Source organism: Thermobia domestica, chromosome 12 (genome assembly GCF_964235325.1).
Source record: "Thermobia domestica chromosome 12, izTheDome1.hap1.1, whole genome shotgun sequence".
Lineage (NCBI taxonomy): Eukaryota > Metazoa > Arthropoda > Insecta > Zygentoma > Lepismatidae > Thermobia > Thermobia domestica.
In genome coordinates, this window is record NC_137465.1 from 212,522,180 (window position 1) to 212,536,665 (window position 14,486).

At 33.5% G+C, this 14,486-nt stretch overlaps 1 protein-coding gene across 1 annotated transcript in view; it reads right to left on the reverse strand.

The window, feature by feature from the left end:
• The window catches only part of LOC145667029 (luciferin sulfotransferase-like), a 39,529-nt gene that overhangs the window by 9,280 nt on the left and 15,763 nt on the right, over window positions 1–14,486 (reverse strand). Inside the window, exon 4 of the mRNA XM_081734720.1 lies at window positions 5,298–5,418. Coding sequence (XP_081590846.1) covers window positions 5,298–5,418 — 121 coding nt within the window. The remainder of the gene's footprint in view (window positions 1–5,297; window positions 5,419–14,486) is intronic.

A 14,486-nucleotide genomic window follows, 5' to 3' on the forward strand; every position in this document is an offset into this window, starting at 1 on the left:
ACCGAGAGTTACCAAATTTTGGTCATGGGTACCTTGGTTCATTCCCCAGACCAAGAACAAGAGTTTTTCAAAATTCGAACCAAGGGGACGTTTACCGGGACATGTAAAAGTAGTAGAAAATGTGTCGAATATTAGTGTCGAATTCATAGTTTTCGCGGTCACTGAGATAAATGATGAAACTCCGATCGCATTCACTCAATTTGGCTGCAGGCGGGATGTCACCGGGGGGTGGATACCGAGACATGTAAAAATAATCCAAAATGACCGATATTAGTTTAAATCCATAGTTTTGGTGGTTCCTGAGGTTAATGGTGACACTTCCATTAGCGATGACTTTCAAATTCAGCTACCATTGTATGTGGACCGAGGGTCACCTGCGGGGAGGAATACTGAGAGGTATAAAAATAATCCAAAATGATCGATATTAGTGTCAAATCCATAGTTTTTGCGGTCGCTGAGATGAATGGTGATACTCCTACAGGAGATGACTTCCAAATACAGTCCCAATCGGCTGGGGACCAGAGGCGTTTTTTTAAAATTCGAACCAGGGAGTCTCAGGGAGCGTTTACCGAGATATTTAAAAGTAGTAGAAAATGACCAATATTTTTTTGGCTTTCGTTGTTCAGTTTGTTTACATAGATATTTTATCGGACTCATGCGAAGAATGGGTATTTCAGTTAGTAATAATATAAAGGAGCTTATTTTCAATAAAATAACGTCATTTCATTTCACCAATTTTACCTGAAAGCTTGTCCTTCTGAAATGAAAACATGCTATTCAATTATATTATTGAAATTGTCGTAAAGTGCAATAACAGAAACTTTTCCTGTTGAGACCTGTCTTTCCATATAATTTAACTAAAGTTGGTTCAGTAACCAACATCAGCAACCCACAAAGATATACTTGAATCATACTATCACAAATACAAGGAAAAATTATAGAAATATTATTTATGGGCCATATTATTAATTACGTTAGAACTCCTTCCAAACTCACACATTTCATCATAACAAAAACATTACAGTTACTATGGGAGTACATTATAGAAGTGTAACACAATATGTAGAACTATTATAAGTAAACTGTTGCAATTCTTATTAAACATTCTTTTCCACATCCGGATTATTACTTCTTTAATAAGATAATGCCGTCTAGATGTTACATCGACCTCTTCATCTTGACGCTATATTGAATCCTAAATGGCGACCTTATCGACCACAGTTAGGTGATCTGACAATATATTTTTATGCTCTAAGAAAATTAAGGAATCAGCACAAGTCAAATAAAGGAGACATGTGAGTGCACACGAAACTATTACTGCAGGCACCTGAGAATAATGTCATCTCATCAAAAATTGCATAGCCAGTGTCACAAAAATTCTATTACCTCCCTTAAATTTTAAGATAGAATAACGTAAGTGTCCTCGTTTGAAAACTACGATTACGTTCTATCATGTTTATTTCGAGGTAATTTTCCATATCTCGGTTAGTTTCTGAGTTACATGCCAAGAAAATATTATTGTAAAATGAGAATAACTATATTTTTACATAATGACCGCCATTTTTCAGTATGGCTGCAATACATAGAACCATGCAAATTTGCATTCCTTAATCTATGTTATTATCCTGAAACTGACACAAGAACGAAATTTCCAGCTTAATTCTCTGTGTAGATATTGCCATTTAAATAAAAGTCGATGTCTTAGTCTGGTCGCCATATTGAATCCAAGATGGTGGATTTTTCCAAAGTGGGTGAAGGTGTGTATTTTTTTAGGATATGTTCTGGAAAGGATACTGAACATAATCCAAGTGGCTTTGCTTTGTTATTATTTCTGTTTGAGTTTGGCTGAAAATGTGTCTACATGGACTGGACTATCAGTATTTGTATAATTGAAAGTTAGTTATGTTCAAACTGGTACAGGAAAATGTTAAATAATGTAAACAATTAGTACATTTAATGAAGCATGATATTAACCTGTACCATATAGAGAGCCAAGGGCGCCCAAGTTGTGGTTTCCAAGGGGGGGGCAAGTATAAGCGACGTTTCAAATATAGTTTCAAATTTTGCTGTAACTAATGTAAAAATTCTATTGGGTTTTCGATATTCTGAAGTACAATTTCCTCTAGGGGGGAAGGGCAAGTGCTCCACCTTGCCCCTCCTGATGAGCGCCCTTGTAGAGAGCAGAAGGTTTGGACGAAACTATTAGGTGATATACTATATATATATATATATATATATATATATACAGGGGTGTAGCCAGCAGGTTTATGTAGAAGGGGCCCGTCGTTTTTCAGGGGGGGCAGCTAGAAAGCCAAAAGAAATTATGTTGAAGCTAGTGTTTTTGAGGCCTGAAAAAAGGAAAATTTTGGTTTCTTTCCGGGAAACTAAAAAACACTGGTTTCTAGCTTCTTTTTCTTCTTCTTCTTCTTCTTCTTATTATTATTATTATTATTATTATTATTATTATTATTATTATTATTATTATTATTATTATTATTATTCGCTTTTTCTCCATAAATTATATTCCAGGCAGTTTTTATTATGTTTAACCAATAATTACTGTCCCTGACCAAACATACCTTTGTGTATAACTATTTTAGTTTAAGCCCTTGTATACAGGCCCTCAATCTACATAAAGCTGATTTCCTTTGAAATTTCACTTATTTTCTTTAAGATTTTCTGACAAATATATTTATTTATTATTCGTAACTAAAAGAAAATCATAATTATTTTATTAACATCTATGTCTCATTTCCTGTTCTAGGAGCCGTCCACATATTACGTAACGCTATTTTTGACCAATTTTTACCCCCCTCCCTCCTACTTGTCACATTTCGTAACGCAAGGCCGAAGCCCTCCCCTTTGTTACGTAACACTTTTTGATTTTTGTTTTTTCATTATTTTGATTATTTTAGGAGTTATTACAATAAAAAAACTATTTTTAATGGTAGAACATTTTATTAAAAATGCTTATATTATTGTGAATATATTTGTAGCGTTTTCGCCAACAAATCGAAGTATTAGAAAATGGTAGACTCGTAATAATATTTTATCCCCATAAGGTTGTTAAATTAACCAATTCAAATTCTTCAATACTACTGTCGTTTCCCCAAGGAGATCGCACTCATCATTTTAGGTCACTGGTAATTGGCAAGGAGAAATTACTGCGGAAGATGCAGTTAAAACAGGATTTAAAGAAATAACATCGACCTCTTCTTCCGAGATCCAGGATGCTTCGTGGATTTGAAGTTCGCCAGTGTCAACGGTGCAAAGTTCTGTTCCTCCTCGACCATAGATTGGGAGTGACTGAACACATGAAGGAACATGACATCTCGTTTGTGAACAAGCTTTCGAGCATCTTCGGACTTCAGTTTACCACTTTACAACTCGATTTCTTCAGAAATATTCAAATCCAAAAATAATAATAAAAAAGTAGTACGACATTAATATCCGACGAATTAGGTTTTTAATATCCTTAGGTCAGCAAATCATGCATCGTTCCGTCGCTTAAAATATTTCTCAAAAAAAAAAAAAAAAAAAAAAGTTTCTTCTGTTTTACATGCGAAACTTTTTTGAAGAAAAGAGTGGGTAATGATTCGAATCAGAAGTTTTAAATAATATTCTCAGAAATAGCGATACAAGTGGGAACGCGAAGGAATGTTCAAGCGGTGGTTACGATCACTAACAACTAACTCCAGAAAAGCGTGTGGCGTGAATGCAATGCTGCGATAGCCACAAAACGGAGTTTTATTGTATTGTAATACACGCAGGGTTCTTCACTAGTCATGCTGGCTTCTAGTGCGTCTTCGAATCCCTTCTGTATGATTCAATTTATATAGGCCATAGTTCGCAACTTTTCAAAATAATGGAAATATTTATCTATCTATATATCTATATATACAGGGTGAACGGTAACTACGTGGACGAACTTGGACGGGTGATAGTACATCTTAAAAAAAGCAAAAAAATCCTAGTGAACATGGAGGAAATTCCGTCCCGTTTAGGAATGACAGTGTGTTGAAAGCGTGGAAACATGAACTTTAGAGGCCAACAGCTGACAAACAACACATCGTAGAGAGTGCGGTTAAAAATGTCACTTAGAAAGTCGTACCTAATCTATTGAAAAATGCATATTTGAAAACGCAGCTACTTGTGCGCACGGGATTAACATGTGACACTTCTTTCCTTTACAGCATGTCCGGGAATCCCTCCGTTCCTTTGGGGAATCCCGTGCTCATGCATAGCTATTAGTACCATTGTTTTATGGTAGTATTTAGAGTACCTTGTTGAAACGTTTGTCTTCAAAGTGTCAAATATGAATCGCAGTAAATTGTGTAATCTGCTGTAAAAAATAAATAAATAAATAAATAAATAAAAAATAAACCATACTGTTTTCCGATTGGTATAAGGAGGAGATACTATACTATTTTTCGATTGGTATGGTAAAATAGTATTTTTCCATACTATTGTAGCGTAAATTATTAATTATATGTAAACTTTGTTACTTTTAAGTGACTGAAGAGAGGTAATCTTACAATGATGTTTTAAAAGCTGGTCATTTGGGGGGCCAGGCCCCGATGGCTCCCCCGTGGCTACACCCCTGTATATATATATATATATATATATAAAATTATTTCTTGCTATCTCTTCCAGTTTCTGTTCTGTTATCTGTCGACAGAGAAGGATAGACAACCAGAGTTATTCTACAATACTTCCTGTACTTATGTACGGTATAGTTTGATGTATAATAATAATAATAATAATAATAATAATAATAATAATAATAATAATAATAATAATAATAATAATAATAATAATAATAATAATAATAATAATAATTTTATTTTTCATTGGTATCAGTAAATTACAAACTCTCAGTGCAATTCCAATTCTCAAGAATAGTACAAAAATAACAAAACAAACATACATATAATAATATTACGACAAAACATACATTAAAGTAACATAGTAACATACTGAAATTTCAGTCAAACTATAAAGGATACAACCATGCACGGATAATGATAAGATTTTTTTAAATTTGGTTATTAATTTGGTTGTTATTGGTTTTAACGTAACTAACAATATGGCCCATAAGCAATATGTCTATAGTTTTTCCTTGTATTTGTGCTGCTATGATATAAGCTTCTTCAACACTTCACAAATATTGAAGATAATATCTTTATCCAAATATTTTGTTAAGTAACAAATTTTCATAATTCTGAGAATTTCCGTACTATAGTATATTTATTGCTAATGTTTTATTTCCTTCTAACTTAAATTTATGAAATACTTACTTTTCCCATTGATGAAAAGTTCAGCAAAGTCTTCGAAACTTCCACTGAAACTTTCCATCAGCCTGCAGTAATGATAAAAGGATACACACACGTCCTTTGGGTTTCTCAAAATATACACCACCTAAAATAAGTAAGTGAAAGGAAGAAATATTAAATTGAATATTAAATTATGGTAGTTGGAAATAAGTCAAGCAATAAGAACTGAATTATTGATTTCAGTAACTATTTAAGTAAAGAAACAAAGAACGATGTGTTAATCATTTAAAAAAAATCAGGGCCAGTTACAACTTTTACTATAATACGTTGGTGATTCAGAAATTAATGCCTCCAAGCCCACTACTATGCCAATAGTACTGCAAATATTCTGAACTGTTAATCATTAATACACTGATGTTTAAGCTATAGAATGTCCCTTGTTTCATCTTCCTATCTCTTCTTGTTCCAGAATAATGGAGCAATTCATGTCATCCAGTGGTGACGTTCAGTTGAAACAGCGGTCTGTCATTGAATTTCTGACTGCGGAAGGTTGTGCGCCCTGGAGCATTTATCGTCGACGACGAGTCGTGGATACACCATTACGAGCCGAAAACGAAGCGTCAGTTGATGGAATACTGTCACACGCCCTCTCTCCTTCGCCAAAAATTTCAAAGTTGTCCCATCTGCTGGCACAGTATTATTGACAATCTGCCTCAACCTGTCTATAGTCCAGATCTTCCGCCCTGCAACTTCTGGCTCTTCCCCAAACTTAAGGATCACCTTACAGGCCAAAAATGAAGTTGTAACGCGGAGGTGAAAGCAACAGTTCGGCAATGGTGTCGCCAGCAGTCACCAAAATATTTCGCCGATGGCACGAGAAACCTTGTTTCAGGTTGACGCATACAAGCTCTCCACTTATACCTTTATCAGTGCTATCTGTCAAACACAAATAAAGGTATCACCATGGAGGCATTACTTTTTGAATCATCCTCGTAATTACGATTTAACATACATAAATAAATTAGATGCATTTCTGAAACCCAAAGATGGAATAAAGAGGGATTTTCTCTTGTCGGAAAAATCTCAGATAGAGAAAAAATACGTTTGCTTCTATTAGTGACCAATGGGAAATACTGTAGTTACATGGAACGTGTCCAGGTGATATTACTATATAGTTGTAGGTATCTTCCGTAGTGACCGTCGGGAAAAACTCAATGTGTACAGAAGATGTCTGACTGAGTTTTTCGCTAATTTCTATTACCAAAACTCTATTCTATTGTTGACATTGGTTTCACATGATATTTCGCTGTTTCACTCCCTTGAACTCTGGAAGAAATTAGTTTTTCGATTTTTATTCCTCCGTAGCCTAGGATTTAGTGAGTTATGCTTGGGCATTATTTAAAATTATCGGACAAGGTGTTTTATCAGAATAATCGGACTAGGTGTTGAGACATTGTAATACAAAAGAACGACATTATTAGATAAATCACTCCGTCGTCCTCTTTTATAGCCATCTTCTTGGAGGAAAGTCCCATGGAGAGGGAGTCGGCTTTCTTCGTAGTTCTCCGAAAACTCTTCGTTCTTCCTGGAGACTTAGTCTCCTGTCGTTTGCCACAGTTTGTTTATAATTATAAAAACAGTTGTTTGTAGTGAGAACATGTGGCTTGCAGTGTGTGTGGGTATATGGATGCTTGCAATATTTAATTATCTTTTATGACACACATTCAAGAAGCTCTTTGCCAAAGTTCCAGAAAAAAATAGTTTTTTTTTAATTTCAATTCTAGAAATATATTTTCTTATTGTTTATTTGCTTGTTTTATATTAAAAACAAAGTTTATTTATTTATCTATTTTTAACAAATTACAATACTAGAATTGTATGTAACAAACAGGTACAAGACACACGAGTAGGCATAAATTAAATCAGCAATACTTATAGTAAAAACAGTTGTTGACTCTGAGATTAACAATATGTGGATGTTTGTTTGATTTATCTTGGTGGATCAATTACTATAGTTGCAATTGTAAATTCAATAAATCTAATTACTGTAGTCCTGTGTATCCCAGTATTTTGTATAAGGAATTCTTACAAAATCCAAATATTTAAATTTACGTGCGTATTTTAAAACGATTGATCTTAAATATTTGTTCAAACTTACATATGATAAATTCAGATTTGAAATACTATTCTCAGAAGTAATACACTTCTGAGAATACTACTGAAGTTACTAAAGTGTATTACTAAAGTTCTTTCAGACGAATACGTTCAACTCACTCTTTTAATGTAGAATAACCTGAAGTATTAATCATAAAACGCTTTCCTTATTATAGACTTCCAAAGTTTAGTAAATATTTATCTCACCTATCTATTGACGTAAGTAGTGCTGTTCAACATTTCGATGCCAACTTCTTCCAAGAATCCTGTTATTATTATTATTATTATTATTATTATTATTATTATTATTATAGTTTTAGTTAATAATATTTTATAAAGCAATATAATTATTTAATTGCTACCCATTCCAGTGTAAACTGGCTTTGGGTTCTATTAATAGTTTTTTTAATAAATAAATGCAAAAATAATAAAATATGGAAAGGTATCAATATTGCTTTCTTAAAGAAATTAGTCTAGAATACGAAGTTTGACTTACAATTATGTAAATAAAAGAAATACACTTTATAATATACAGATACCGATTTAGCACCGTCGATATAATGCACATCTTTATTTTTTTCCCCTTCAAAAATGAGGCAAAAATGAACAAACTATTACCTACAATATCTACATATACAGTATCTGATATATATTAGATAATTACCAGCAAAGGTACTTACATTTTCCTACTATGTGTTATTTAGCTAATAACTTTATAACAGACGAACCCATTTGAGTATGATTGTATATAACTTTCAGAAAAATGTGTTTCCTTTATGAAAAAGGGAAGAAGAAAAACTTAATGGTTAGTTCGTTTAAAGTCATTAACTAAAGAACATGAAACATGGGATACATGATTACAATAATTAGATTTATTGAATTTACAGTTGCAACTATAGTAATTGATCCACCAAAATAAATCAAATAAACATCCACATATTGTTAACCACAGAGTAAACAACTATGTTTATTATAAGTATCGCTGATTTCATTTGTACCTACTCTTGTGATTTGTACCTGCTTGTTATAACATTTCTAGTATTGTAATTTGTTAAAAAAAAAAGATAAATAAGTAAACTTTGTGTATAATATAAAACAGGCAAACAAACAATAAGAATATATATATAGAATTGAAATATTTTTAAAAAATATTTTTCTGGAACTTTGGCAAAGAATTTGGATATGTATTATAAAAGAGAGTTAAATATTGTAAGGATCCATATACCCATACACACTGCAAGCCACATGTTCTCACTACAAACACTTGTTTTTATAATTATAAACAAACAGTGGCAGACCACACCTCCAGGAAGAACGAAGAGTTTTCGGAAAACTACGAAGAAAGCAGACTCCCCCTCCATGGGTCCTCCCTCAAAGAAGAGAGCTATAAAAGAGGACTACAGAGCGAAGAAATTATCAAACCAGTGCTGATCGCTAACCTTCGAAAAATCTTCTCCCGAGACTGTCATAGGCTAAGGAGACTTCCTTTAATACCTACTCCTAGAACTGCTATGGGATACGAAGTATAATCCTTTAAAACCATCTCCTGAGTCTGCTACGAGCGACGGAGATATCCTATAATGCTACTCCTGGAGCTGCTATGAGATACAAGTATAATCCTTTAAAACCATCTCCTGAGGCTGCTATGAGGGACGGAAATATCCTATAATGCTACTCCTAGAACTGCTATGGGATACGAAGTATAATCCTTTAAAACCATCTCCTGAGGCTGCTATGAGGGACGGAAATATCCTATAATGCTACTCCTGGAACTGCTATGGGATACGAAGTATAATCCTTTAAAACCATCTCCTGAGGCTGCTACGAGTGACGGAGATATCCTATAATGTTACTCCTGGAGCTGCTATGGGATACGAAGTATAATCCTTTAAAACCATCTCCTAAGGCTGCTATGAGGACGGAGATATCCTATAATGCTACTCCTGGAGCTGCTATGGGATACGAAGTATAATCCTTTAAAACCATCTCTTAGGCTGCTACGAGCGACGGAGATATCCTATAATGCTACTCCTGCAGCTGCTATGGGATACAAAGTATAATCCTTTAAAACCATCTCCTGAGGCTGCTATGAGGGACGGAAATATCCTATAATGCTACTACCTGGAGCTGCTATGGGATACGAAGTATAATCCTTTAAAACCATCTCCTGAGGCTGCTATGAGGGACGGAAATATCCTATAATGCTACTCCTAGAACTGCTATGGGATACGAGTATAATCCTTTAAAACCATCTCCTGAGTCTGCTACGAGCGACGGAGATATCCTATAATGCTACTCCTGGAACTGCTATGGGATACGAAGTATAATCTTTTAAAACCATCTCCTGAGGCTGCTACGAGCGATGGAGATATCCTATAATGCTACTCCTGGAGCTGCTATGGGATACGAAGTATAATCCTTTAAAACCATCTCCTGAGGCTGCTATGAGGGACGGAAATATCCTATAATTGCTACTCCTAGAACTGCTATAGGATACGAAGTATAATCCTTTAAAACCATCTCCTGAGGCTGCTACGAGCGACGGAGATATTCTATTATGCTACTCCTGGAGCTGCTATGGGATACGAAGTATAATCCTTTAAAACCATCTCCTGAGGCTGCTATGAGGACGGAGATATCCTATAATGCTACTCCTGGAACTGCTATGGGATACGAAGTATAATCCTTTAAAACCATATCCTGAGGCTGCTACGAGCGACGGAGATATTCTATTATGCTACTCCTGGAGCTGCTATGGGATACGAAGTATAATCCTTTAAAACCATCTCCTGAGGCTGCTATGAGGGACGGAGATATCCTATAATGCTACTCCTGGAGCTGCTATGGGATACGAAGTATAATCCTTTAAAACCATCTCCTGAGGCTGCTATGAGGGACGGAAATTTATTTAACACACACACCTATTACAGAGCCAATTGCTCCAATTACTACAGGTGAGTACAAATTCAATATACAATTGTGAAAATTGCTAAGTAATCTATTAGATTAAAATAAATATAAGAAAAGAAAAGAAAAGAAAAAAACAGAAAAAGTCTAAAATAGCATTCATGCAGGCTATTTTTTCTTTTTGAATGCAAGAACATAATCATTACATTACATAAACAGGGTTCAAAAACAATTGAATCAATTTTATATACTTTTCCGAAGACATCGTAAAATCAACGATTATTCCAGATTTTATAATATCATTATGTTTCTTACAAAGTCTCACAAGTGGTGAATTTTTATGAGAGATTGTTTTAGATTTAGGTATAACAAATGGTAATCGTACTCTTAAAGATCTACTAGTGCTAAATTTTAACATTTCCAGAAAATCTTGATTAACTATAATACCATTAATAATTTTAAATAGAAAAACATGATGCATTATTTCCCTCCTTTTCACCAGAGACGAACAATTAAATTCCCTTAAGAGAACACTATAGTTCACTTTCATAACATACGCAGAGATTTTGAATCTCTTGTACAGCGGGCGACACTTCTAAATGGTACAGCCATATGGAGATTTACGGCTAAGGTGTACCATTTAGAAGTGTCCACCGCTGTACCATAAATACCTTAAAAATCTTTTTTGTATTGATTCGATTTTCCTTATTTGATTATCATAACAGGGGGACCATACTAATGAAGCGTACTCTAATTTACTTCTAACTAATGAATTAAATAATTTAACTAACACTTCTGCGTTATTTAATTCCTTTGAGTTTCTAATTATGAATCCTAAAGCTTTATAGGATTCATTAACAATTCTATCAATATGCAGATTAAATTTTAATTTTGTATCTAAAGTAACACCCAAATCCTTAATTTGTGTTGATCTTTGTAATATTTCATTGTAAATTCTATAATTATATTGAGCTGGTTCACTCTGTCGTGAAAAAGTAATAACAGAACATTTTTTTACGTTAAATTGTAATTTATTATCAATACTCCATTTGTAACAACTGTCAAGATCCTTTTGTAATTTCTTTGCGTCTTCCATATTATTTATTGCCCGAAATATTTTTGTCATCCGCGTACAACAGACATTTGGAATATTTTATAACGCCAAGCAAATCATTAATAAACAAAAGGAAAAAGAGTGGACCCAGTTTAGACCCTTGAGGTATTCCTGAATGAATCACGTATCTATCTGAACATAGCCCATTATAAGTAACAAACTGTACACGTTCTCTTAAATAGGATTTAATTAGAGTTAATAACGCTTCTGATAAGCTCAAATTTGCTAATTTGTTAAGCAATATGTTACGATCTAATTTGTCAAATGCCTTCCCAAAATCGGTATATATTACATCAATAGAACAACTGTTTCCGTTCAAGGAGTCCAAAATAAACTGCGTAAGGTTAGTTAGATTCGTAGTAGTGGATCTTCCCGGTAAGAAACCATGTTGACACTCTACTATGTATGATTTTACATGATTGAATATCTTACTGTACAATATGTGTTCAAATATTTTAGACGGCATCGATATTAATGAAATAGGCCTATAGTTTGTAATATCTTTTGGATTCCCAGATTTATAAATCGGAGTCACTTTACTAATTTTCCAACATTCAGGAAAACATCCAGTAACCAAAATGAGATTATAAATATAGCAAAGAGGAGTTACCAAAACATCTACACAACCCTTAAAGATATAAGATGGTAAATTATCTGGACCACTAGATCGTGTTGATCGAGTTTTCTTTATTGCTTCCTCACATTCTTCCTCACTCACTTTTTTTATAACCAGGCAGTGAGGTATTAAAGGTATATTCGAAGTGCTCCATTCGTAGAATGAAGACCTTTCATCATACACACTATGAAAATATTGAGCGAAACCCTCAACAATATTTTTATTTGTTTTTAATAACTCACCCTTATATAACATAGTAGATGGATTTTGTAAACATCTTTTCTTATTTTTTATGAAACTCCAGAAGTGTTTTGTGTTTCTACTAATATTATTCCCTATATTTTGAATATATAAAGAATAAGCTTTTTTAATCATCGTCTTAGATTTCCTGCGCAGGTCTAAAAACCTTTCCAAGTTATACTGTGAGTGTTGTTTACGCTTCCTATAATATTCTTTATGTTTCAAAAGACTTATAATCTCAGAAGTAAACCAAACCGGGTACAAATTCTTTTTATGGCTTTTCACTTTCGGTACATGTCTATCGATATAATTAAACATTATTTCATAAAAATATTTTATTGCATCATTTGGTTCTCTATAAGTGTATAATTGACCCCAACTTTCTTTTTGCAAATCTTTATAAAGATTATAAAAATCTGCTTTGCTATAATTGTATTTTAACATATTATCATTCATTTTAACCCGCCTCATATTTTTAATTTGTAAATCAAGCTGCAGTGGTGGATGTAATATATCAGCAAATACCAAAGAATTTTCGCTTGTATATACATTAAATGATTCACTCATATTTGTTAAAACCAGATCAAGAGTTTTATCATCTTTGTTTTTTACATCATTCATAGAGTAAAGATCGTGCAATGCCAAGAAATTTGAGAGGGTTTTACATATTGAATCTCCGAGTAATAAGTTATAACTTGAATCTATTATAGTTGGAATATTAAAATCATCAACAATTAATATTCTACAGGATGTTAAAGTATCTACTATTTCATTAACCCTGTCAAAGAACGAGCTATATATATCTCAATTTTGGACTTCGGTGGGAAATACACACAAATTATTAAAAACCAAATTGTACCAATATTTGTCTTAATACATACGGTTTGAATATCTGTAATATTTACATGAAACTCTGTAACAGAAAAAGACTTTTTTATCACTATCATTGACCCACCACCCTCCTGCAGCTCCGATCGTTCCTAAACACCAAATATCTGTTGTCAATAATTTCTGCGTCATATACATTTTCAGATAACCAGGTTTCCGTTAGCATGATTATACTGTAATTTGAGGAAAGAATACTCGTATATATTTCGTCTATTTTGGTATTCAGACCTCTTACATTCTGATAATAAACTGAAATTATGTTATTACATATTGATTATATTCCATTTTAAGCTAAGTTTCTAACTTCATCAATAAATTTTAACGTATACACATATGTATCATTTTCTTTCTTCCTCAGTTTTACATTTCCTGCCCAATCAACCCAAACAAATGCAGTTTTTTCTTTCTTAATTTTCCTAGCTTCTGAAAATACAATTCTTCTATTTAATGAAAGACTCGGATTAATATACACGGGTCCACCAACAGTATAACCTAAATCCTTACAGTTTAAGTTACGCTTAACTTTACGTTTTTGTATAACCATGTCTCTATCCACTCTCCTTATAAATTTCACAACAATTCCGGGAATAGGTTGATTTGTTTTCAGTCTGTGACATGTATCTATCATATTATTATAAATTTCCATCCCAAGCACACGCCCCACTGATTCAACACTCTTAAATGTGTTTTCATTCGGCTGTTCTGGAATACCATGAATTTCCAGAGAGTTTCTTCTAGTGTACTGGTCCAGATCATCCAATTGTGTATTTAATTTATCAATTTGTTTTTGCAAACGCAAGTTCTCATGACGAAGATCGTCAATTGTTTCCATGCATTTTTTTAGAGATTCATTCTGATTTTTTAGGAGTTTGGAATTTTCATCAAGTTTTTCATGGGCTAAATCCAACGATTTACCTAATTGATTTTCTACATTTTTATTTGATATTTTAAGTGTGTTTACTTCTTCCCTAATAGATAGGAGTAACTCATAAATTTCTTTTGAAGATGGGCAGTTATTGATATCTTGGGTTGAATCACCACTCATACTTTTACGCCTTACCTTACTACAGCCCTCATACCTCCACCCTTTATCGGAAGTTCGTAAAAACTTAATATCCTCTTCATTAAGATCCACACAAGCACCATGAAAGATTTTCCTACAGTCAATACACTATATCCTATAATGCTACTCCTGGAGCTGCTATGGGATACGAAGTATAATCCTTTAAAACCATCTCCTGAGGCTGCTGTGAGGGACGGAAATATCCTATAATGCTACTCCTGGAACTGCTAT